The sequence below is a fragment of the Melanerpes formicivorus genome, unplaced genomic scaffold (genome assembly GCF_026170545.1).
Source record: "Melanerpes formicivorus ecotype bairdi unplaced genomic scaffold, bMelFor1.0.p_v2 SCAF_13, whole genome shotgun sequence".
In the NCBI taxonomy this organism is placed as follows: Eukaryota; Metazoa; Chordata; class Aves; order Piciformes; family Picidae; genus Melanerpes; species Melanerpes formicivorus.
In genome coordinates, this window is record NW_027142365.1 from 2,795,915 (window position 1) to 2,816,007 (window position 20,093).

Here is a 20,093-nt window from a genome sequence, read left to right on the forward strand (position 1 = left end):
CCTGGCTGAAGAAAGCAGCTGAGCTGTGTTTCCCCTGCTGCCCCCCGGTAGCCCCCGCATGCAGGAGCGGGTTCCTGGCTCAGCGGTTGCAGTCCTGCATCCCCAAGCCCGTAGCTATTGCACAACAGAGGGAAGACTACAATTCCCATAGTACTTCCACATACTGGCACTCCAGTGACATCAGACGTTACATGGCTGAGACTGGTTGTAAAGCAAGAAGACCAAAAATGTAAGCTTTGGTGTTTCTTTCACTTCTGTGGCAGGGCCTTTGGGCAGTGCGAGAGCTTTGCTTGCTAGGGGAGGATCTCGGTGGCTGCAGAGGTGTTCGCCAGGTCGTGTCGCTGCAGAAATCGTGAGGTGACATTTAAGGGCAGACAGTTTGTGCTGTTTCTCGTAGTGTTGGTGCAGCTGAGCGACTCCTCCGTCTCGTAACAGCCGGTGTGGAGTAACCGCTTCACGCCAGCGCTGGCACTTGGTCTCGGGGGGCTGCTCCCCCGCCCTCAGCCCAACGCCTGCTTGCCGCTCTTCTGCCCTTTTGGGTTTGTTTGGGGTTATTTCTTGTCCTGCAGCTTCCCGGGGTGGAGGAGAGACGCTCTCCAGAGCCTGGCAACAGTGTGCGCCTAGTAACTGGGGTGTGCAGCCTGCGTCCCATGGCAGGGCAGCTGAGGGAGGTGCGGCGGCAGCGCTGGCTCAGCACGCTGCCCCGGGCTGAGCGCTGCTGCAGTGCTCCGGGCTGGCACCCGGCAGCCGCCCTGCTGCCCCGCTGGCCTGTGTCGGTGGGAGGAATGCGGGCAGGGAACGGCTGGTGGGAACGGCTCTGCAGGTTTGTCTCGGTGGAAGTTGATTTCTCGTAACGGGAGGAGGTTTCTGTGTTGTGGGTTTGGGTTTTCTTGCCCCAGCGTCTGCAGTAACACTGATTTTTCCGGAAAACAAGCCGGCCGAAGGCTTTCTGCAGGGCGATAGTGGCTTAGGCTGCTGCGGCGCTGGAGTTTAAAGTTAGGGTAATGATTTATTTGCCTGCTGGTGCCCCCAAGCCTTTGCAAGTCGGCGCCTGACAAACCACAGAGTTCTCCAAACACGTCTGGCTCTTCGCGATAGCCACCAGCCTCCTCATAGGGACGATGAGGAGAGGCTTAGGAAGTGGATGGGAAACTTGGGAGCCCTCGCAGTGGTGCTTTCTCTGAGAACGGTAATAACTGCTCGAGCAGGTAATAGATTCCCTTTCTGTTTCCCCTTCAGAAACAGTGAGGCTGTTTGCTCACTCGGCAGTCTTGAAGGCGGCTGCTTAAGTGCTTGAATCTCACAAAGCCAGGAGCTTGTCAAGTAGGGGAAAGTAGCTTTTCATCTAATCGTGGTAGTCTCACGATATCCAAATGTCTTCATAATGATATATAATGTACAAAATGTATTAAAAAAATCCAGTTTCTTTGACCCCCTGTGCTGTTCTGTAACTTCAGGGAGCTTGTATTCACATGCTCAGGAACTGTCAGGTTCAGCCTCTTTGGTTTGCTTGCTCCAAAAGAAGACATTTCTGAGGTAGGGGAGGTTTAAGTGGTGCTAGATTGTCCGTCTGTCAAATCGAGCCCGGAAAAAAATGCTTGTAACTTGAGTTGGAATTTTGTATTCCTAAACAAAAAGCTTCCCTGAGAGTGCATTAATCCAAATAACCCTGGTCTGGCAAGGACATCATCTGCAGTTTGTGCATCTTGGCTGCCTTTGGGACATCTCACTCTGAAGTGAGTGGAAGTTCAGTTTGAACTCTTTTATTTGTTTAAGAGTTCTTCGTGTTTCCCTGCTCTGTTGGGAGCAAAGTGTGACACGTGGTAAGAATGCTAACTGAAGGTGAATATGTAGAGGAAGCTGGCATTAAATTCCCTCTTATTTCCATGGAGCCTGCACTGAACACAAATAAGCCCTTCAGGTACTCACAGATGTGTCTGCTGAGTGGATGTCTTGAACCCTGCAGTGCCAGGTGCATTACAGTAGGTGCCTTTTGCCACCTTGCCCTCAGCAGCCCCAAGCTGGAGCTTTTGGGTAGTGGCATCTTGCAGCTGAGCTGTGCTTGCTGTTTGTACAACTGACAGCAGCTTGAAGGATGTTTTAATTTATATATTTCTGTCTAATTGGGGATTAATTAGGGTCTCCTGGCTTATATCAAGGAAAAGCATTGTATCACAGTATCACTAAGGTTGGAAGCGACCTCAGAGATCTGTGTGAAACTCCAGAGGAAGGGCAGCATGCAAAAGTACTTGGAAACAGTGAGGCTTAGGTGTTCCCAGTGGCTTTGGGCCACAGTTAAGAATGAGCAGATCTATATAAGACTGCCCCTAAAAACCAAACCCAGAAGTTGCTGACTTTGGGAAGGCTGAAGTGAAGGTAACTGCACATAGGCAGCCACAGTTCCTGGTGGATCAACCTGTGCCATGTGGCTTCCCAAGTGCTTACTGTGCTCTGTTACTTGTCCTTGGCAAGAAATTGATCTGAGTGTTGAGGAAATGTTCTGTGTGCTCGAGGAGGCTCAGGAAGAAGTGCCTCACAGGGGTACTACTTGAAGGGTAATGCTTTGTGAAGGTGGAGTTGAGGAGCTCCCCACCAAACTCTGTTGTCTAGCTTTGTAAAGCAGATGGACCTTAAATCTAAAAGAAGTTCAGAACAGGTGGGTTACAGACAAGTGTGGATCTTTCAGACTTAGAAATTTCCCCTTTTAACCTCATTCTGGAACTTGTAAACCCTCAGGTGGCAGATTTTTAGGCCTTGCTCAGGATCTCCCTGCAATATTAAGGTCATGCTTCAAATCATTCCTTTTTCTGGAGGATTAGAGGTACTGTAGCACGTGGAATTGCCAAGCCTGTGATGTGGTGACCCTGCCAGGATGCCATCAGTGTGTGTGTGTGTGCACACTGTGCCTCTCTGAAGAGCAGGGTAAATCCACCTGAGCATGCCACTGTTTGTGTAGCTTGGAAAAAGAGCCATTCAGATCAGCAATGCTACCCTGAGTTGGTGAGGGGTCACTCAAAGATGGGTTTCATCTTCACTGTGGCTTCTGTTTCTGTTTGAGAAGTGCAAGAAGGTGGTGGTGGAAAGTGTATCCCTGCCCATATATATATACACACCTGGGGAGAACATTGTCCCTGCCCTCAAGGGTCAGAAGACACCAGAGTCAGTGTGGTGCTGGGAGGACTCTCTGTTCACAAGGTTCATTCAGAGATTCTAGTGCTAATTCAAAAAGCCTTGCTGGGAGGATGAGTGGCCATGGAACTCCTAAGGAATCCCAAGGAGATTGCACTTCCTCCCCCCAGGATATTGAGTGGTTCTGGTTTTGAGGAGTCTGTCATTCCTCCAGTAAGCTCTGCATCATCCACCAAATCCAGGGGAAGTGGGGGAGAGGTGGATGGGTGTCTCGGTGGGAATGAATTTCTGTGCTGTGACAGCTGACAGCCTCGCAGAGGAGAGATCCTCACAGAGAGAAAGGCTTTAAGCATGGCCCAGTTGTCCAGTCATATAGTGGGCTCTTCCCTGGGAGAACCAACAGAATGCAGTTAGAAAACTGCTGCTGCTACAATGAGCTCAAGGTGGGACACGAACGTGCAGGAACCCATCAGTTCTCCTGGCTGCTGGAACAGCTTCTTTCCTTCAGATGCTGTGCTGTGGTCATTGATCTCTTTGCTCAAAGTTCCTTTTGAATGACACAGAAGGAAATACAACTCTTTAGACATTCAGGCTGTGATATTAAAGTGCTCTGTGGGAACCTCTCTTTTTGGCCACGTAACACAGCACCAGCTGGCAGTGCTGCTTTAACTAAAGCATTGGCTTCTACCAGGGCTCTAATGTGGCACCCTTGGATCCTGAGGATATCCCAGAAAGCCTTTCCAGGAATGAATTATTTACCAGCAGTGCAATAAGCACGTGTTTGTACCAACTCCTAAAAGCTAAGTGCCAGCCAGAGAGAGCTACCACTGCAAACCCATTTGCTGGAAGGGAGTACATTGCCCTGGCACAGAGGTAAGGCCTTGGTGAACAGCTGCATGAATGTGAAGCTTAGGCTGGACTCTGCCATAGGTGCTAATGCAGCACCTGCAATGCTTTGGAATAGAATAGACCAGGTTGGAAGAGACCTTCAAGATCATAGTGTCAAACCTATCATCCAACACCGAAGTTTCCCATGGCTTGAAGTAGTTCCTGTTTGGAGATCAAAATGGATTGTTGCTTGAACTTTGAGATACCTGCTGCTGCTTTGTCAGATATCAGCTAATGCTCTGTGAAACCCACTTTGAAAACTGTCAGTAGGAGTCACAAAGGCAGTGATTAACCCAACCTGCTGGGTATCATTAAGTCTGCTTTGACAGCACAGCTGATAAATCACAAGTAGCTGAAAGCTCAGTGGAGGCTGGGGGCTTACTTTGCCAGTAACAGAAGCTATGAGTCTGAAGATGGAGTGCAGCACTCAAATGGGAACAGTCCCCAGTGCCTGAGGTTTGTTTGTCCTGTTACGTGATAGGGGAGGATGTTCAGGTCTGTGGCAGATGTGTGCAGCTGAACAGAATCGTGGGGTGAGCTCATGTACTGGCATGGCTGATGTGGACCTCTGTGATCATAGAATCAATAAGGTTGAAAAAGACCTCAGAAATCATCAAGTCCAACCTGCTACCCAACACCTCATGACTAACTAAACCATGGCTTCAAGTGCCACATCCAGTCCCCTCTTCAACACCTCCAGGGACGGTGACTCCACCACCTCCCTGGGCAGCACATTCCAAAGGCTAACAACTCTCTCTGTGAAGAACTTTCTCCTCACTTCAAGCCTAAACTTCCCCTGGTGCAGTTTGAGACTGTGTCCTCTTGTTCTGATGCTGGTTGCCTGGGAGAAGGGACCTGTGTACCTGTGTGTGACAGGATACAGCTGAGGAGAAGAGTCCTTCCAGGCAGTGTGGTTCTGGCTGCATGACCCTAGATGCAGAGTTCTTCTGGGACTCTGTGGCCAGCAGCTCTTCTGTGTGCTGAGCTGGTCTGTTCTGTGGGATCTGCCAATGGTAACATCTCTGCTCTTGAAATGTGTAAGGTGTGGGTGGTGCTGGAGGAGCTGTGGATGGTGTGGGATGAGCTTCATGCATTGTACAACTTTGACAACTCATTTTTTTTATTTACTCCTGTTTAATTGCTTTTAAATAGGCAAAGCCTGTCCTTAAGAGTTTGAATTTCTGCTTGGGTGGCCATGCTGCATCCTTCAGAGAAGACAGCTGGTGGCCTGACAGCGAGGACATGGTCAAACAAAGTGCCACCTCTGCTCGTTGCAACCCACAGGTGAGTCTAAAAGGAGCATTTACTTAGATGTAGGAAATGTTTGGTTTCCTCACTCAATGTAGTGAATAATCACAGCCCCAAACCTACCTACCTGGCCCACAGCCAGCAGCTTTCCCTGTGTCAGTACTGCAGGGTAATCCCCTGTGTGTGGAAGTCAAGCAATTCCTCAGTCTGGCTCTGAGTGCCTCTTGTCAGGGGCATTTCTGAGACCTACCACAAAGTCTTCTGAAGATCAACTGCTGGAGGTTACCACAGACAAAATAATTCTTTGCTTGTATGAAGTGAGTGTAGTTAGATGCTGATGTTGAAAGCAGACAGAAGAAATAATTCCAGAGCTCATGGCCACGGGGCTATAGAATCCATACTGTGATTCAGGAGCTGGACTGGGGTGGAAGGCAGAAGGGACAGAGTCCTCCATGGGTACTGGCCATGGAAGAAGAGGTTTGATCCTGGTGATCCTTCACCTTTGTCCTGAAGATGACATCCATAGGATGCAATCCCTTGTTGGGCAGTTTAGGGTCACCTGTCCTGTCCTCTCCTCCCTGCAGATCCCACCTCTGGTTTATTTGCACCCAGAGGTGGTACACAAGACTTGGCAGTGCCCTTGGTCTGCACAGGAGCAAGTCTAAGGCAGAGCCTTCCTGCAGCCCAGCCCTTGGCAGGAACTCTCCCCAGCAGAGTTCTCACTGCTAGAAGCAGCCACTGGCTGTGCAAACATGAACTTCAGAAAATGCCCTTACTGAGCTGAGAAGTCAAATCCCTGACCAGAATTAGTCCTGTTCTAGCTCAAACCAGGACAGATGTTCAGGGCCTGGCTGCACAAGGCTGTGAGCAACCTGCTCTGAGTAGGGGCCTTGACTCCAAAGGTCCTTTTCCACCTCAGCTATTCCAAGCTCTCTGCTGTGCAGGCTTCTGTATTCCCAACACACTTTGCTGTTCATCAAGTCCTTTACTGAGCTCTGTAGATGTCATCTGCCTCTGCATGCCTGGCAGCTGTGCTGGCTTGGCACTCACTGGGGACTGGAGGACAGTGGAAAGAGGAGAGAGGGAGTAACAGCCTTCCCCAAGGTCTTTGCCCTCGCTGCTGGAGCAGGGAAACCATTTGTGTGATAACAGCAAGTCCTGAGCACACAGCCTGGGCAAAGCAGGAGCACAAAGGAGCTGGGCAGCCAAAAGGGAGTCTGCTTGCAGCAAAGCACAGGACTCTGTAACAACACCAGTGCCTCACAACTTTGTTTAGTTTCATCTGTATTTATAGTTGAAATGTTAACACTGTACCAGTGAAGCTTAACTCAGTTATTTCTTCCCAGCTGAAAGGAACTTAGCAAGAGCTGCTAAACACAAAGGACTACATGGGGCTTCTGAAAATAGTGGGTTTGGTAAACTGTGGAACCCTTTAGGCTGGAAAAGATCTGTGAGATCAAGTCCAGCTGTTAACCCTGCACTGCCAGGTCACCCCTGAGCCATGTTCCTCAGCACCACATCTATGTGGCTTTGACTCCCCCCAAGGAATGAGGACTCCACTGCTTGTTCCTGTGCTTGACAACCTTCTCAGGGAAGAAATTATTCCTAATATCCAACCTAAACCTTCCCTGGTGCATCTTGAGGCCGTTTCCTCTCATCCTCTCACTAAGTACTTGAGAGAAGAGACCAACCTCTATTTGGCACCAGCCTCCTTTCAGGGGGTTGTAGAGAATGAGAAGGACTCCTCTCAGCCTTCTTTTTTCCAGACTAACCAACCCCAGTTCTTCAGCTTCTCATAGGACTGCTTCAGGCTGCTCACTCCTCAGTAGTGATGAGCTACTTGCAGAAGTTAAAAGCCCTCTGAGTGTATTTGAGGATAAGTCAGGATTTAATAATAGAGGATTTTTTTTGGAGGGGGCAAAAGTGTGTTCAGTTCCATATACAGGGGTGCAGGACATGCACATTTCTATAGGATAGAATTAACCAGGTTGGAAAAGACCTCAGAGATCATCAAGTCCAACCTCTCACCCAACACCATCTAATCAACTAAACCATGGCACCAAGCACCCCATCCAGTCTCTTCCTAAACACCTCCAGGGATGGTGACTCCACCACCTCCCTGGGCAGCACATTCCCATGGCCAATCTCTCTGTCTATGAAGAACTTCTTCCTAAGCTCCAGCCTAAACCTCCCCTGGCACAGCTTGAGACTGTGTCCTCTTGTTCTGGTGCTGGGTGCCTGGGAGAAGAGACCAACCCCCACCTGGCTACAACCTCCCTTCAGGGAGTTGTAGAGAGCAAGAAGGTCTCCCCTGAGCCTCCTCTTCTCCAGGCTAAGCAACCCCAGCTCCCTCAGCCTCTCCTCCCAGGGCTGTGCTCCAGACCCCTCCCCAGCTTTGTTGCCCTTCTCTGGACACCTTCCAGCAGCTCAACATCTTTCCTAAACTGAGGAGTGCAGAACTGGACACAGGACTCAAGGTGTGGCCTGAGCAGTGCTGAGCACAGGGCAGAAGGACTTCCCTGCTCCTGCTGGCCACACTATTCCTGATCCAGGCCAGGATGCCCTTGGCCTTCCTCCATGGGCAATCTGTGCCAGTCTCTCACCACCCTCATGGGGAAGGACTTCCTCCTAACATCCAATCTGAATCTACCCATTTCTAGTTTTTTCCCCATCCCCCCCAGTTCTATCACTCCTGACACCCTAACAAGTCCCTCCCCAGCTTTCTTGTAGCCCCCTGCAGATAGTGGAAGCTCCTATTTAAGCACAGAAGTGAAGTTCTCATTCAGCCTGGAAGTCTCTTTCAGACTCCAGCTTTTGGGAGCGCTGAGTGACGAGGCTGTATCTAGGGTACACGAAGTACCTCCTCTGCTGGGCTTTAGCCACATTGTCCTGCACAGCTCACTCTAGCAGTGATTAATGGCTCTGAAAATAAAAGATAAATCCATTACTTACAGATCCTATTTTTAATCTGTGCAGGAGCATTTTACCCTCCAGCCCAGGAGCATAACTTATCTCTGTGTGTTGCCTCCTAGTAGACTACACGAGACCAGAGCAGGGCCATCAGCATGTGCTTGCTGATAAGTACTGAATGGTTGCTAAAGTGTTGGCCTTGCTGCTTGCCTAAATGATACTTGGGTGGATTTGTGTGGGGGTCAGGAGTTCTTTGTAGCAGACAATTTGACCCTCACTCTCCTTCTCTTCTGCAGTGTTAAGAGTTTACCTGTAGCATGGATTTAGTCTCTGACCAGGAAGTTAGAATAGAATTAACCAGGTAGTGGTAAACAGCAAGAAGGTCTTCCCTGAGCCTCCTCTTCTCCAGGCTAAGCAACCCCAGCTCCCTCAGCCTCTCCCCCCAGGGCTGTGCTCCAGACCCCTCCCTGGCTTTGCTGCCCTTCTGAGGTGGCAGTTCCCCATGTTATTTGTGTCTATTGTTTATTCATTGAATAAGTGATTTTTTTCTAGCAGTCTTTTCTGGACCAGGACATCAAGAGAGATTCCTTTCCCTCTCCACATTTTGCTCTGTGAGGTTCACAGATGTCCCTCCCTGCTTACTGTGGGCTCTCTGTTGGAATACTGTTTGGTGATTTCAGGGGTGCAGCTGGGATAATCACTCTTCCCTTTTTCTCCAGCAGCCTAGAAGATTTGGAGCTTCTGAACCTGGCTCACAAACACCTACAATGTGAAATCTGTAGAGAACTCCTCTTGTTGTGAAGTAAGTAATTGGCATTGCTTGTTTGTTTTCAGGAGGTGAGAGCCTGTCTGAGGTGAGTCTGCTGACAACTTGTTTCTTCCATCTGTTGCTGACTGTGGCTTTTGGTCTAAATTCTCCCTCCTGATATCTTGCATGAATTAAACTCCTGGGTACTAAAGACTGAAGGAAAAAAAGATACATTTACCCTGCTTAGATTTGCCAGATTTGGATGATGTTATGGCAATGGAGGGAATGAGTGCTGGACTGCATCCTGTTGTCATTGCTATGTCTCTGAACACAAGCCAGCAGTGTGCCCAGGTGGCCAAGAAGGCCAATGGCATCCTGGCCTGCATCAGGAATAGTGTGGCCAGCAGGAGCAGGGAAGTCATTGTGCCCTGTGCTCAGCACTGCTCAGGCCACACCTTGAGTCCTGTGTCCAGTTCTGGGCTCCTCAGTTTAGGAAAGATGTTGAGCTGCTGGAAGGTGTCCAGAGCAGGGCAACAAAGCTGGGGAGGGGTCTGGAGCACAGCCCTGGGAGGAGAGGCTGAGGGAGCTGGGGTTGCTTAGCCTGGAGAAGAGGAGGATCAGGGGAGACCTTCTTGCTGTCTACAACTCCCTGGAGGGAGGTTGTAGGCAGGTGGGGGTTGGTCTCTTCTCCCAGGCACCCAGCACCAGAACAAGAGGACACAGTCTCAAGCTGTGCCAGGGGAGGTTTAGGCTGGATGTGAGGAAGAAGTTCTTCATGGAAAGAGAGATTGGCCATTGGGATGTGCTGCCCAGGGAGGTGGTGGAGTCCCCGTCCCTGGAGGTGTTTAGGAGGAGCCTGGATGAGGCACTTGGTGCCATGGTTGAGTTGATTGGATGGTGCTGGGTGACAGGTTGGACTCCACAGTCTCAAAGGTCTTTTCCAGCCTGGTTAACTCTGTATGCTGTTCCATTTTTCTGAAGTTAAGCTTGAGACACAAAAGGAAGGGTTGGCTTTTAAACATGTGATATTGAAGGTACTTACTGCTCTTTTCAACAGGTAAGTAGCAAGAAACACAGAATGGATGCTCAGCTGTTTTCCCCGTTGCTGGGAGGACTCAGTAGCACGCCGCCTCCGCTGGAGTCGTCCCGGCTCTACAGCGACTGGGCAGCACGGGAAGAGGAGGTCAGCTCCAAAACTTCCTTTCAGGACTGCACAAAGAAACGGTATGAGCATTCCTGGTGGTGTTCTGCAGCACTGGGATTGCTATGGGGCAGAAAAATGGTGATTCTGGGCCTTCTCTAGGAAGGTCTTGTGGGATAAACTCCTCTGTTTGGGGCTGTTCAGCCTGGAGATGAGAATGGTCCGGGGAGAACTTACAGTAGCCTTCCAGTACCTGAAGGGCCCTAGAAGAAAGCTGGGGAGGGACTTCTTAGAAGGGCTTGTAGTGGTAGGTTAGGGCCCAATGGCCTCAAGATGATGATGATGATGATAAACCAGGTTGGAAGAGACCTTCAAGATCATCACATCCAACCCATCAACCAATCCAACCTACCTAAACAACTAACCCATGGCACCAAGCACCCCATCAAGTCTCCTCCTAAACACCTCCAGGGTGGTGACTCCACCACCTCCCCAGGCAGCCCATTCCAATGGGCAATCACTCTCTCTGTATAGAACTTCTTCCTAACATCCAACCTAAACCTCCCCTGGCACAGCCTGAGACTGTGTCCTCATGTTCTGGTACTGGATGAGGGTTGTTTTGGACTGGAGAGTAGGAAGAAATTCTTTACAGTGAGGGTGGTGGAACACTGACACAGGTTGCCCAGGGAAGCTGTGGGTGCCCCCTCCCTGGAGGTGTTCAAGGCCAGGTTGGATGAGACCTTGAGGAACCTGGGCTAGCAGAAGGTGCTCCTGCTCATGGCAGGGGGCTTGGAACTAGCTGATCTTTAAGGCCTCTTCCAGCCCAAAGCATTCTGTGACTCTATGATAACTGGAAGCTCAATGATTTTCTTTGATGTATAATAGTTATTATTGAGGCTGGGGGAGAAAAAGTTGGTGAAGGGGCTGTGTAGGTGTGTGTTTGGATGTTAAAAACATGCTAGAGTTTGGAAAGAATGCTGCATGTAGGAAATGGAATGGGGAAGTGCTCTGTGTAGTGGAGAACTCCTGCAGGAAAAAGCCCCTCTCCTTCTGTGCCTCCTGTCCCTCAGTGCTCCAGATGATCCTGCTGGATGATGTAGAGTATTTCCTGGAACATGAACAATGCAGACTGCTAGGCACAGGTCGAGTGCCTGTGGTGCCTCTGCCACTTCAAGCATAAATCTGTAACACAACAGAGCTCCCCTTGAGCATACACCAGCCTCCTCTCTTATTGTGCCCTTGATATAATGCACTCAGATTTGACTTTATATTAAAAACTTTGCAGGTTTGGATGCTGAATGAAAGCCAAAGTCTTTGTTACTTGAATCACACAGCATTTTTATTTCCCTGGAGAAATCCACCCTGCTCTAGTCTTGACTGCTGCAGGCACATCTGATCAATCACTCTTTTAAAGTGCAGTGGAATGATTAAAGGTCCAGATAAGGGCACCGAGGCTGGACAGGAGTTTAAAAGCTGCTGTGCCACTGGAGAGCAGATTAGACTCCCCTTCAGCTTGGCAAGTCAGCTCTGCAGGGGAGGGATTTCTGTGAAGTCATTAGTGATATGAGGAGGGCAAGGAATGGGGAATGATTAGAGAAACCAGGGGAAACCACTGAAAGAGTTGGTTCTCTCCTTCATATTGGTCATGTTATGGCTTGTGGACAGCAACTGAAATTGCAGCATTACCGCTGTTCCACCTTCATAGAATCAGTAAGGTTGGAAAGGACCTCAAAGATCAAGTCCAACCTGTCACCCAAGACCTCATGGCCACTAAACCATGGCACCAAGTGCCATGTGCAATCTCCTCTTGAGCAGAAGAGTGTAAACCAGGACTTTGTACTGGGATTCCCACTCTCTCCATTCCATCTTAATGCCAAGTGCTGGGGACATAATACTGCCTTTTGGGGGGGGCTGGTTAGCACAGCTTTTGACACTGGTGCTGGTTGTGAGGAGGAATAGCCCCCTGCACCAGTACAGGTCAGGGGTTAACCTGCTGGAAAGCAGCTCTGCAGAGAAGGGCCTGGAAGTCACAGAGCCACAGAACATTAGAGGTTGGAAGGGATCTCTGGAGATTATCAGGTTGAACCCCTCTGCCAAAGCAGGATGCTGGTTGTGAGGAGGAACAGCCCCCTGCACCAGTACAGGTCAGGGGCTGGCCTGCTGGAAAGCAGCTCTGCAGAGAAGGGCCTGCAAGTCACAGAACTTCAGAGGTTGGAAGGGATCTCTGGAGGTCAGGTTGAACCCCTCTGCCAAAGCAGGATCACCTAGGGGTAGTCTGCATAGGAATGCAGTCCTGATGGACAAGCTCACCATGAGCCAGCAGTGTGCCCTCGTGGCCAGGAAGGCCAATGGGATCCAGTTAAAAGCTGTGTGGATGTGGTGCTGAGGGACATGGTTTAGTGGTGGACCTGACAGTGTTGGATTAATGGTCAGACTCTGTGTGATCTTAAAGGTCTTTTTTTCAGCCTAAACAATATTGGGATTCTCTACTAGGAGTCAGGGGGGTGTAAAAGTAGTGATGGGTGAACCCCTTTGGTGTTTGTTAGGAAAATGTAATAGACTTTGGAACAGCTCCTTTCTAAAGGAGGATTTGCAGTGCTTCAGCTTCAGGATAACTTGATTATTTATTTTATGTTTTTGAGATGGAAATAGCAGTTCTTGAATTATGGAAGTAGTTAAATTAAGACCTGCAAGATGTTGAGAAGATTGATCATGCTTATCCTCTAAAGGAGACAGCCAAGGTGTGAAGAACTGTCCCTGTTGATTGAAAAGAGAGGAGAAGCTCTTGCTGCTCCTCCCTCCCATGACAGCTCCAAGTCTCTGGTGAAGCAAGGATCTGGGGAAATTGCTCTGCTTCATTTAGGCTACAGAGCTGTGAGTGAGTGATTGGCCACTGGAATGTGCTGCCCAGGGACGTGGTGGAGTCACCATCCCTGGAGGTGTTTAGGAAGAGCCCGGATGAGGCACTTGGTTCCATGGTTGAGTTGATTAGATGGTGTTGAGTGATAGGTTGGACTTGATGATCTCAAAGGTCTTTTCCAACCTGGTTAATTCTCCTGTTCTGTTCTATCAAATGCAGAGAGAGTTTTCTATGTTTGGGTGCTGAGAATACACTGCACTCAGAACATTTAGCAGCTGGTGCTACAATGAAGGCACAATGCTTAATTTCCCCTTTTGCCTCTTTCCTCCTGAACAAACTTCACTTATCCAAGTTCAACTGTTTGCTTGCTTGTTTGTTTTCAGGGCACCAATTAGCCTGTCTTACTCTGGCAATGCCCCTGATGTGTTTGGGCTGGTTTCAAGCATTTTAGAGGAGCCAAGCAAGCCAGAACCAGTTACAGATTGGTAAGCTCCTGTATGTTGCATGCTGCTTTTTGCCCCCTTTGTCACACAGATCTGGTGCATATTGGAGGCTATTAGAAGGAGTTGAGTAACACAGGTCTGATAAATCCCCTTGAACTGTGGAAGTGTTTTTCTTCACATCAGTTGCCAGTTAAAAAAGCAACAGATTGTTAGAAATACATTTGCTGATGTCTTCCATCAAGCTACAACATTTGGGGGGGGGGAACCCCAAACTTCTCATTTTAACCAGTTGGGAGCTCACTGAATGCAGTTGGATCTCAGCTATTTATTTTTCAGTGGATCTCAGCTATTTTGTTAAGTGGAGCTCAGCTCTCTGGGTCTCCTTTTGGTGAAGTGGAGCTCAGCTCTCTGGGTCTCCTTTTGGTTAAGTGGAGCTCAGCTCTCTGGGTCTCCTTTTGGTGAAGTGGAGCTCAGCTCTCTGGGATATACACATCAGAGGAGGACAGATTGCCTTGAAGGACAGATTTCACCCAGTGCTTCCTCAACTGTAGCAGGAATATTCCCCTCCAAGCTGATATGTGGCTGTGCCTGGTTAGCCAAGAATGGGGGAGGCCTTGGTGGGTGGAATAAGCATGACACATGAATTGTTTCCAAGTGATTGAAGTCATTGCAGCAGGTTTCTTGAACTTCCTTGCAGGAATTCTCTTTCAAGATTGTTTCCCCCAATATGGGCACCTGATCTTGGAAGCCATGGTGAATTCTCAGGGCTCCCTTCTAAGCACTCTAGTGAAAGTAAAGATTTTTCAGAGCTGCTGGGCACCCAGAGCTACTACCAGGAGCACCCGCAGAAGTCTCATGATGTGGAGATGTTGCACAGAGGTTTGGAAGACCTTCATCTCATAGAGTCTTGGCTTTCCCCATCTGGGGCTCAGCCTGATCATACTCTGAAGGACAGTTACCCTGACAATTCCTCATTGCTAAACAACAACGTGACTCACCAGGAAGGGCTCTTGTGTCCGAGTGCAGACTACAATCGGCACCTCTGCAGCTACAACCACGTGAGCTTGAATGGAGACTATGAGAAAGTGGCTTCCAACCTCAGCATTTTTTCTGCTCAGAACACAATGAAGGATGGCACTAGCATTCAGAAAGAGTACTGGAAGATTGAAAGAACAAGAGGCAAAGCTCTGCAAAATGGTGCTCCAGAACAAACTAAGTATTCCTGCGATCTTCCCAACCAGCCTGGCGATAACTCTTGGGATAAAGTGTCCCAGGACAACCACTTCTTCTCTAAAAGATGTGAAAACTTCACAGCTGCACAGAAGCTGCAGCCATTAGTTCATCCCTCTCTCTATTTTTTCAATCAACCCTCTAAAGATAATAATTCCTCTGGAGGGACAAACAGGAAACCACAGGAAACCCACGTGCAAAATGGCCAGCACAGCTTTACTTTGGGGGATGCTGTTAATAACAATGAATGTAAGGTCCAGGTTACTCCTAAAGAATGCTCTTCTCAAGTCCCTGAGTATGATTTCTCTGCCAAAAATGTTATGCAAAGTGGGAATTACTCATCACACCAGGGATGTGTGTGGCTGGAGGGGAAAAGTCCACAGTTGTCCTCAGGGGTTTCCAGCATGTCCGGTGGCTCTCCCATCCATCAGTCTGTGACACAGTCATCCTACTACTCACAGATATTACCTGTCCTCCCTCCAAGGAAAGATGGAAGGTTACACATCCCAAATGGTGTTTCTAATTGTTCAGGAGTTCCAAATTTCACCTCAGAAACTCAGAGGCAACTGAGAGCCTTTGGGCAGCCCCAGCACAACTCACTGACTCCTAAGGGGGGGCAGCACATTAAACTCCCCAGCAGTTTTTCACCTGACTGGTTAATGCAGAGGAATGCTCTGAGTGAAGACTTGGAAAAATACCACAGGTTTCCAAGAAAGGAGACCCCAGAGAAGAATAACAAAGATGACAGAAGAGGCAGAAGGAATTGGGTTCCTCAGTTCGGCTGCACTGCCCCGAACCGGCAGCAGCCCAACGCCTTCCGCACAAAGCAGGAGCAGAGCGGCGGTAGCGTCTCAGACTTCATCAATCCCTCCTTCCTTCCTTCCTTCCCATTAATGTCTGATTTTAAACAAAACCCCAAGTTTCCCCCATTTAACCACCACCTGTTTTCATCAGCAAGTAACTTTGGGTTTCCTCCATCACCGTTTCCCTTCTCGGAACTGGTTGACCTTTTCCGTTACGATGACTTCAACCACTTGGGTCCCTTCATCAGCGATCTCTTTGGTGGGGAAGTAGCTGCTCCATACTTTGCCTTTCCAACACCACTGAACAAGTACAGACCCCCAAGGAATCGCAGTGGGCCTGCTAATGAGCTCCACCTCCGACTGGAGGAGTGCTATGAGCAGTGGAGAGCTTTGGAGAAGGAGAGAAAGAAGGTAAAGTAACTTCCTACCTGCGGTGGTGATCACAGTTTATAGAGCATCATAGAACCAGTAAGGTTGGAAAAGACCTCAAAGGTCATCAAGTCCAGCCTGTCACCCAACACCTCATGACTACTAAACCATGGCTTACCTACCTGTGGTTTACTACTAAACCATGGAATTGGTGCAGGTGGAAGAGCCCTAAAGGAGCTCTCAATGTGCTCCAGGGAGGTGGTGGAGTCACCGTCCCTGGAGGTGTTCAAGAGGGGATTGGATGTGGCACTTGGTTTAGTGCCTCAGGAGCAACTGTCAACCTGACACCACCATGGCCCAAAGTGCCCTGTCCACACGTTTCTTGAACACTCAGATCCTCTGGGCTCTCAGATAAGTCACTCCTTGAGTAGGTGACAATTCTTAGTTGAAAACACCTAGGACACCACCTACAGCATCTGCTTGGAGTGTAACTCTTGTGTTGTTTAGCATGTCTGGCTTTAATCCATGGGTGACCTCCCATCGGGCTGGGATTTGGTGATTGGGGAACATTCTTCTGTAAATACAGGTAGTGCAGACCTAATTGTGGCCTTCCAGTATCTGAAGGGGACTACAAGAAAGCTGGGGAGGGACTTTTGAGGGTGCCAGGGAGTGATAGGACTGGGGGGAATGGAGCCAAACTAGAAATGGGTAGATTGAGATTGGATGTTAGGAAGAAGTTCTTCCCCATGAGGGTGGTGAGAGCCTGTCACAGGTTGCCCAGAGAGGTGGTGGAAGCCTCATCCCTGGAGGTGTTTGCAGCCAGGCTGGATGTGGCTGTGAGCAACCTGCTGTAGTGTGAGGTGTGGAACTGGCTGATCCTTCAGGTCCCTTCCAACCCTGACAGTTCTGTGATTCTGTATCAAAATCCTAAACAGGCCTCGAGATGCAGGTTGTAACACTCCACTGGTTTAAAGCATTTACAGTATGTGTGTGATTTTCCCCCTCAGACTGAAGCTGAGCTTGCAAGAAGCTTCCCAGGGAAGCGTGTGTCAAGCTCAAACACCGCTCCTGTGTCCCGGCTGCCTGCTAACCCATCCCGAGTCGATCGCCTGATTGTCGACCAGTCGCGGGAGCAAGCCCGGGTAAGGAGGACTTCTTGTTGTCTGGGGAGGAGTAACCCTCTGCACCAGTGCAGGGAGGGGGTTAACCTGCTGTGAAGCAGCTCTATGGAGAAGGATCTGGTAGTGCTGAAGGACAGCAAGTTCACCACGAGCTAGCAATGTTCTCTTGTGGTAAAGAAGGTCAATGATCTCCTGGAGTGCGTGAAGCAGAGTGTGGCCAGCAGGTCAAAGGAGCTTCTCCTCCCCCTCTGCTCTGCCCTAGTGAGGCCACAGCTGGGGTAGTGAGTCCAGTTATGGGCTCCCCAGTTCGAGAGACAAGGAACTACTGGAGAGTCCAGGGGAGGCTGCTGAGGGGCCTGGAGCAGCTCTGTGAGGAGCAAAGGCTGAGAGCCCCAGCGGGGAGCTGGTCAGTGCTCGGCAGGAGCCCCAGCGGGGAGCTGGTCAGTGCTCGGCAGGAGCCCCAGCGGGCAGCTGGTCGGTGCTCAGCAAGAGCTAAAGGCTTGGGGAAAAGAGGATGGGGCCAGACTCTTGTCAGTGGTGCCCATGGACAGCACAAGTGGCAATGGGCACAAACTGGAACCCAGCAGGTGCCATTTGAACATGAGGAGAAACTTATCTGCTGTGAGGGTGCCAGAGCCTTGGCACTGGCTGCCCAGAGAGGTGGTGACTTCTCTTCCTCTGGAGAGATTACAAACCCACATGGGCATTTTGGTCCTGGACAAGCTGCTGTGGGTGACCCTGCTCTGGCAGGAGGGTTGGACTGGATGATCTCCAGAGGCTCCATCCAAACTCCACCATCCTGTGACTTTATGTAAGCCTTCTTGAGCGAGAATTCTTGTGCTTCATTAGTTTGGGGTTTTTTGAGACTTACTCAATGGTTTTGGTGCTTTCACTGTCTCTGGCAGGTGCTCACACTGATAGGGAAGATGGAAAGGCTTTGTGGGACCCCTGTGCACAGGAACATTTCCACCACTCTGCAGCAGCACATGGAAGCCATTCAGGTGACGCAGGCCAGGCGCAAGGATGAGATCATTAATGCTGCTAACCCCCAGAGACAAGGGGCACCACGTTACAGTAATGAGAAAGGTAACTGCTTCCCCTTCCTCTGGCCTGAAAAGCTTTGTCAGAGATGTAAGTGTGAAAATGTTGGAAATGGGCAAACTTGAAATCTAGAGTCCTAGAACAGAATAGAATTAACCAGGTTGGAAGAGACCTTTGAGATTACCAAGTCCAACCTATCACCCAGCACCATCTAATCAACTAAACCTTGGCACCAAGCACCCCATCCAGGCTCTTCCTAAACACCTTCAGGGATGGTGACTCCACCACCTCCCTGGGCAGCACATCCCAATGTCCAATCTGTTTCTAGGAAGAACTTCTTCCTAACATGACCTTCTTGCTCTCTACAACTGCCTGAAGGGAGGTTGTAGCCAGGAGGGGGTTGGTCTCTTCTCCCAGGCAAGCAGCACCAAAACAAGAGGACACAGTCTCAAGCTGTGCCAGGGGAAGTTTAGGCTGGAGGTGAGGAGAAAGTTCTTCACAGAGAGAGTTGTTAGCCATTGGAATGTGCTGCCCAGGGAGGTGGTGGAGTCACCATCCCTGGAGGTGTTTGAAAAGGGATTGGATGTGGCACTTGAAGCCATGGTTTAGTAGTCAGGAGGTGTTGGGTGACAGGTTGGACTTGATGATCTCTGAGGTCTTTTCCAACCTTATTGATTCTATGAAATCATCCACATTTTGGTGGGGTTGTTTTTGCTGTTTCCACGTTGCCAGCTTGCCTGCTGCTTCACCCTGAACTGTGTGCTTCTGTTGTAGATGTCCTGGCTCTGGCGGCTGCCATCAGAGAGCTGGCCGTCTCCACACGCAAGGCTCGCACCGCCTTGTGGTGTGCCCTGCAGATGGCCCTGCCGAAGAACTCCTCAAGCCCTCCGCTGAAAGAGGAGGCTGTGGAAAGGGCTTTGCAAGAGCTTTGTCCTCCAAACACAAGCACACAAGAGAAAAGCTGCACGGAGCATGAAAACAAAGGGAGCAAAGAAGAAAAACCCGAGGAACCCGTGAAGATTCCGGAATAATCGCAACCGATAATGATGCTATGAATAACAATAGCGATGATGAAAGGGAAGGCTGAGGATGGGGAGGGAAGGACAAAGTGCCCTCCGCAGTGCCACGGAAGGTGTTTTTGACAGGTTATCAAAAAGCAGAGGGGTTGAAGTAACTGCTGGGGGCTGTGATGCTGGCGTTGAGAAACACATCTTGTAGTAGTGTTAATGCGGTGTTCATAGTGCTGGTATTCAGTGTCTGCCGCCTCAGAGTTCTGCTATTAGGAGGAACTAAACAGTAGCTGAGCATTTCCTTGTGTGCTTATACAGAGCTAAGTATCAGCAGTCAAGTCAACCCACGGCCTGAGAAAGCAGAGGGTGGTAGAACTTCATTCTCTTCTCTTCTTTGGTGGATGACACTATGTAGCATACTTCTAAAATCCATTGGAAAGGAATTTTGCACTTGTTCAGGGCTGGTTTTCCCCCCCTTTTATTCTTGCACCGTTCTAGAGTTCTTTTAAGTGCCAAAGTTGATCACTGAGCAGTTTGCCTTGCAACGCTCCGATCCAGAGCAATCCACGCTCCCGTGTCCTTGTGGTGATGGGGCATTCAGGTTACCTCCAGTAGCGGAAGAGGAGTAACCGGTGGTTCCTGTGGGTTGTGTGTGGGATGCTTGGGCAGTGTGCAGTTCAGTTGCTAACCAAACCAGTGTCAAAGCAGCTTTCCTGTAGCATAGGCCATTTAAAACAGCCCCACAAACCCCAAGGGGAAAAAAAGGTTTGGGGGGTGCGCAGCGAGTTCTGCCCTGCAGGAGGTAGGAAACTGTCACTCAGGATTAGAAATGAGGTGTATTGATTCCTCAAGTGGGTGGGGGGGGGAAAAAACCACCAACCAGTGACTGTAGAACACAGTATGCACTTGATTAACAAATTAGCACTTGTTGTTTAAATGTCACTTCCTGGTACTATTAATTTTTCGGGGGTGGGGAAAGCCCCAAACCCACCAAACCATTCCATATTTATTTTGAATGCGTTTGTCGAATGTTTATTTTAAGGTCCTATTTCAGCAAGGTGGAGTCGAATCTCTTGCCAAACCTTCTGAACTGATCCAGTGTAACGATTTACTCAGGAACTATGTGTATTGCTGTATAAATATACACAGAGA

General features: G+C 49.5%; 1 protein-coding gene across 1 annotated transcript; it reads left to right on the forward strand.

The window, feature by feature from the left end:
• Window positions 1-178: 178 nt before the first annotated feature.
• On the forward strand, window positions 179-20,093 carry LOC137445019 (meiosis-specific coiled-coil domain-containing protein MEIOC-like). Its single transcript, XM_068146425.1, has 9 exons — window positions 179-229; window positions 5,170-5,301; window positions 8,895-8,977; window positions 9,981-10,147; window positions 13,308-13,409; window positions 14,065-15,811; window positions 16,777-16,911; window positions 17,796-17,976; window positions 18,706-20,093. The coding sequence occupies exons 4-9, from the start codon at window positions 10,002-10,004 to the stop codon at window positions 18,960-18,962; spliced, it is 2,568 nt and encodes an 855-aa protein (XP_068002526.1). The 5' UTR covers window positions 179-229; window positions 5,170-5,301; window positions 8,895-8,977; window positions 9,981-10,001; the 3' UTR covers window positions 18,963-20,093.

What these genes read in the sequence shown, in the direction of transcription:
- LOC137445019 (XM_068146425.1), top strand. Translation starts at nt 10,002, where the DNA reads ATGGATGCTCAGCTGTTTTCCCCGTTGCTGGGAGGACTCAGTAGCACG. An exon ending in CAGGACTGCACAAAGAAACG is followed by an intron (nt 10,148 to 13,307) that starts GTATGAGCATTC and finishes GTTTGTTTTCAG; the next exon opens with GGCACCAATTAGCCTGTCTT. An exon ending in TGGAGAAGGAGAGAAAGAAG is followed by an intron (nt 15,812 to 16,776) that starts GTAAAGTAACTT and finishes TTTCCCCCTCAG; the next exon opens with ACTGAAGCTGAGCTTGCAAG.